Source organism: Cryptomeria japonica, chromosome 7, assembly GCF_030272615.1.
Source record: "Cryptomeria japonica chromosome 7, Sugi_1.0, whole genome shotgun sequence".
In the NCBI taxonomy this organism is placed as follows: domain Eukaryota; kingdom Viridiplantae; phylum Streptophyta; class Pinopsida; order Cupressales; family Cupressaceae; genus Cryptomeria; species Cryptomeria japonica.
In genome coordinates, this window is record NC_081411.1 from 223122546 (window position 1) to 223127965 (window position 5420).

At 30.2% G+C, this 5420-nt stretch overlaps 1 protein-coding gene across 1 annotated transcript; it reads right to left on the reverse strand.

Moving 5' to 3' along the window:
* Positions 1 to 2794: 2794 nt before the first annotated feature.
* Positions 2795 to 4568, reverse strand: LOC131857155 (uncharacterized). The gene is made up of 3 exons (XM_059209315.1): positions 4261 to 4568; positions 3609 to 4026; positions 2795 to 3375 (listed from the first exon to the last, which is right to left on the reverse strand). The coding sequence occupies exons 2-3, from the start codon at positions 3813 to 3815 to the stop codon at positions 2866 to 2868; spliced, it is 717 nt and encodes a 238-aa protein (XP_059065298.1). The 5' UTR covers positions 3816 to 4026; positions 4261 to 4568; the 3' UTR covers positions 2795 to 2865.
* Positions 4569 to 5420: the final 852 nt, after the last annotated feature.

The window sequence follows — 5420 nt, forward strand, 5'->3', positions numbered from 1 at the left end:
ATACAACAAAGAAAATAAGCAGCCCGACCACAACCACACAAGTTAGATCAAACGTTACAAAATATTGTGGCTACACACAATAGCTTTGGCCCAAACAAAGGCACAACAATAGCCAATAGGCCAGCAAGGGGTTTTTTTGACACCCAAAACCTGGAGCAACATCATGAGGCCACAAACCACAAAGCCTGTACCTAACCAAAACCAAAGACTAGCCAAACTAGGCCCTTTAAAACTACAAGGCTCCCACAACCTTTGATAGTGGGTTTTATAAGGATCACACATCCAAAAGAACCCAAAACCAAAAAGGCCAGATCCTTAAAGATAAGCATTGAGTAATAATCTAGAAATAGGGGATTTTGAATGGAACCCCAAACCTTGAAGTTGGGTTTTGAAGTGGCTCCCAAAACTAGTGAATTGAAGCCAAAAAGATAGAACCAACTAGAAGTCATCACCCTTTCAGCAACACTCCTCTCCACCTCAATAGGACCCATGACAAATGAAGTTTAACTAGTTGTAGAGATTGCTAACAACTTATACTCTAGTTTAACCAGGTAAGTCCATAGATTTCTTGATGATTGCCAAATATTGATTAGCTCCTAAAATTCTATACTAAAATTTGAGCCCTATTTGAATGAATGAATAATTGAAAAAGTAGAAAATTGATAATGCATATAATAATAGAACCTACAAAGACTTTGCCCATTTTCTGCAATAAAACTAAAACCTAAACTAAGAAACTAATTAATCTTAAAAATATAGGAAAACAAATCTTCGCCGGTTCGCTCCTTCTATTCCTCTCTGTTCGTGCTAGGGTTTTCCTTTATTCCAAGGGTTTCGACAAAATTCTTGTTAGCACCAGATAAATACTACCGGTTTTTTATTAAAATGATTGAAATTTATCTAATAAATAAGGGCAATTAATTTAACAGTTACAGATGATTTCCTTTGATTGGTTGATCCGCAATTTCCTTAAACCTTTTTAATAATGATGATTAACTATCTTATTCCATTTGACAATAATTTTATCTACGTCAATCTTATTTTATTTGATCTATTAAAACGCAGATCAATAAGAGAGATCCATTAAATTAGCAACATAAAACAACTAAATTCATGAATTCACGATAAAATTGTCTAATCTAGGCCAACGACAATTATATATAGAGTTCCATAGCAGATATTAGTCTGCCTCTTTGTTTCAACTACTAATCTTATCTAATATTTTAGAATTTACTCACATTTTCCACGACAGAGAGATGTTTTCAAAGAAATTTTGTCTTAGAATAAGAGAGCATACCAGCAGACGTTTCAGTTTAAATAGAAAGCATTTAGCCCAGACACTCTTTGAAATCATTTCTTATTTGGAAATTATAGCTCAGACCAGCGGATGTGCCCTACCCATTTCTTTAAAACATTTTGTTGGATCAGATTACAAACCCTCCATTTTAGTGATCCAAATTCTGAATGAATATCTAAATGGCAACACATAAAGCAAGCTCCTATTAGAGAACACGAGGGAATTATGATAGTGAAATTTATTTCTAGATCAATGAGACTAAGTTAATTCATCTTAACTATCATTTATTTTTCCATTAAACCTTGAAGAAACTATTATGACAATAATGAGCAAAACATAAGGAAAAGTATGTATATAGTTTCCCTTTTCAAACAGAAAATATGCTTTGGTATAAAGATTTGATATGCATACCTGAGAATGCTCAACCTCAGCTACTCGATAAAATTCCTTTTTCAGCTCTGCTTTCTTGATTTGAAAACGTTGTGGCATAAAATAATCAATTAATCTTAAAATAAATGATAAAATTCATGGCTGAATAAATTCAAGATTCAAAGAAAAACTAATAATAATAATCATGGCTGAATAAATTCAAGATTCAAAGAAAAACTAATAATAATAATCATGGCTGAATAAATTCTTCTTTCTTGGCTTTAATCCCTAAGGAAGCTCTTATTGAATGATTGGAGCAATCTAGGCTCTATGTAATTCTTCTTTACAATAATATCTAAGCTTGTTTTTAAAAGAACTAAAAATAATAATCACAATTAAAACGACTCATTACGGGGAAATCACAAGAGACATTGGCAATTACAATCTAACGGTGCAATTGAACAGATTCTTTGAAACTGTCTAGCAACGGTCTTAGCATTATTCATGATTAATTATTGCTAAGTTTATATAATATTTTAATTTTTTTAATAATATTTTATTTAATTTATTGTTACATTTTGTTAGTTACACACAGATTATTTAAAAAGAATTATATAAAGTGCTAAATAGATTCAATAATCATTTTTTCTAAATTATTTTAATATTTTATTTTCCTTCTAACAAATAGATTAAATTTATTAATTAATTCTACTACTAATAGTTTTCTATTTCTATATTAAAAATATTTAATTTTAACTAATTTATTTTTACTAAATATTTAAATTCAAAGAATTTAATAAAAACTAAGTACAATACTTATATTGACAGTGTTCTATTTATTTAGTTCATTTTGTTAATTACATGCTGTTTATTTCTCGAAAATATAAAAATTTACGAACGAATTTAGTTTTCATTTCTTTCAAGTAATCTAAAGCCCTAATTTAACATAGGAGTAAGGAGGGGTGACGTTGGAGCATTTATCCCCATAAAGGATAATGTTCTTGGGTAACACTAACAGATAGATACTACGGAAAGTAAAGTAACTCGAAATTATTTCTATTCAATGTATCATTTTATGCAATCACAAGGAAGGGAATGAATATATTTTTACTCACAAGAACCAACATCTCAAAAGGCAATGCTGAAAGAATTTTGAATTACATATCACTTTACAGAGAAGTTAACTTACATATCTTTTCTTAGCACAAACGTGACAACTCAGATGAATGCTCATCATCAGAAATGCACAATTCATGACGAAGATTTGTCAGCAAGGTTTCTCGTTCCCAACTTAAACACCCAGAAGCATAAAAAGCTCTCATTGTGGAGCGGTATGCACTAATTTCTAATTCGTGCTTTGAATTCTTCTTATCAGAATGTAACACATAATCTACCTCATTGCTACTGCTACTACTAGCTACAGAACACTCAATGTTTTCTTGCACAGGCAAAGCTTCTTCATACCTAAACCTCTTAACTGCGCTCCTTTCCTGAGAAGCATCTTCTGTCTTCAAAATATCTGCTTGATAGCCGCATGGGACTTCATTGCCTGCCTTTCTTTTTAGATACTTTGTTCCAAGTTTGTTGTCATCATGTTCATGTTCATTGTATCCAGCGTTTGTTTTTGCATTAGATTCCACAAATCGATTTTCCATATGTGACTTCTTCTTGAGCCAAAATCCCATTTTCAAGAAATGGTCTCTACCAACCTACATACAAAAACACAACAATAAGTATCAAACAATTGAAATAAATACTTGTTATGACATACATGACTCAATTTATTTCCAATGAATTTTCAAATAGAAAACCTCAGTACATGTAATTTAATCACTTAAATTATTATAATTAAGAAACAAAAACCCCTAATGCATTTTTCATTTCAAAGATAAATACAAGTCAAAAATCAAATTAATAACGAATCTGTGGAACTAATTTCTACCTGGTCATTATGCAGCCATCTTTCACTGTGCAAAAACAGCTGAGCACGGATAACAGATATATGATATTTCCTCTGTAGTAATGATTCCATTAATTTTACAACAAATAATCTTCGAGGTAAAACTTTGACAACTCTACCCGCCTTCCATGAATGATTATCATATACTTTAATCATATTCCCTGGACCCAAGTTTCTTGTTTCTGTCATGTGCGGAGGCTCTGGTCGAACTGCATCAGCACTCACATCTTCCACAACACGTTTCCCATGCTCATTTAATAGGTTGTCATACTCCACTTTGTAATATTGTGCATCACATGAATGATCCTAGCCCGGAACCAAGACTGAAATATACCCCCATCTGAACGGCAAACCTCAACCATGCATCCTTCTTTGAATTTCATGTTGTTCATACGGATCCCTGCATTCCACAAATACAAGGAAGCAAAAACAAAAGCAAAGTCAGAAATGACCAAGCAACATCTGATTTTTCTCTCTTTTAATCTCACATCGATATATACAGTATTCTCACATTCAGCAGTGGCTATCTTGTCAAGAAACAAAATTGAATCCCTGAAATTGAATCAAACAGAGATTTTTGCAGAAAGCAAATATCAATTACTTATAGTAAAACACAGAGATTTAGAAAACTTACAAGAAAAAACAAAGTTGATCCTTATATTCCCTCCAACTCAGAGAAGGTCCAACTCAAGGTACACAAACCACAGCATTACTCAAAACCCTTGGCCTTCCAAACCCTCATTACAGATTATAATTGTAAGCTCAAATGGAAGGCAATTAAAAGAAATTTGAGCATTACACGGATGAAGCAAGATCAAGTATACACACTACAGCAATGAATACTCTTTTGGACAGTAATTAACTTCCACAGAAGCACAGAAAGTTTTCAGCTATGAGGAATTTTATTATGATACGTATTGTTTGTTTAGACAAATTCCATATTTATTAGTGAAGGTGCCGCTAAAAATAGAAATTGTCTTTGTGATTCTTGTTTTCAAACTCAGAGTTAATGTTTTACTTTCTATATATAGGGGGCACATTACATGAATAATATTTTTGCGAATAGACAAATTCTAGTGGCGTTAGAAATAAAAACAATATTTGAGCTGTGGATTTTCTTTTCAAACTTAGAGTTGACTCAGAGTTGATGTCATAGTTTTACTTAAGTTTTTCAAGTCTGTTTTTTATAATTTTTTATTATTTGAAGATCTCATAACTGACTGATTTTATAATTTTTTATTATTTGAAGATCTCTTAATGAAGATAGAGATGTTTTTCATTATTTTATTCCTTAAAAATATTTGAAAGAATATTAGTATTTTATTTATTTTGATTTCACTCAGAGTTGATGTCATAGTTTTACTTAATTTTTTCAAGTCTGTTTTGGTTGGCTTATTTCTATAATTTTCTATTATTTGAAGATCTCATAATGAAGATTAGAGATGTTTTAGATTATTTTATTCTTTAAAAATATATGAAAAAATATTAGTATTTTTTTATTTTTAAAAATAAAAAATTTGTATTTTATATTTTTATACCACTGTTTTTATTTTATTTTGTATAATGTTGTAAATCTTTTTTAAGAATATTTTATTTTATTTATTTAATATATTTTGGTAGTTGTATGTAGTTTTTAACTTTTTTGAATACAGAAAGTGATAAATAGGTTCAATTATCATTTATTTCAAATTGTTTTCTTTTTTATTTTCTTCCTATCAAAAAGATTCAATTTATTAATTTATTTTATTGTACATAAGTTATTTAATTTTAGTTAAGTCATTTTGACCAAATATT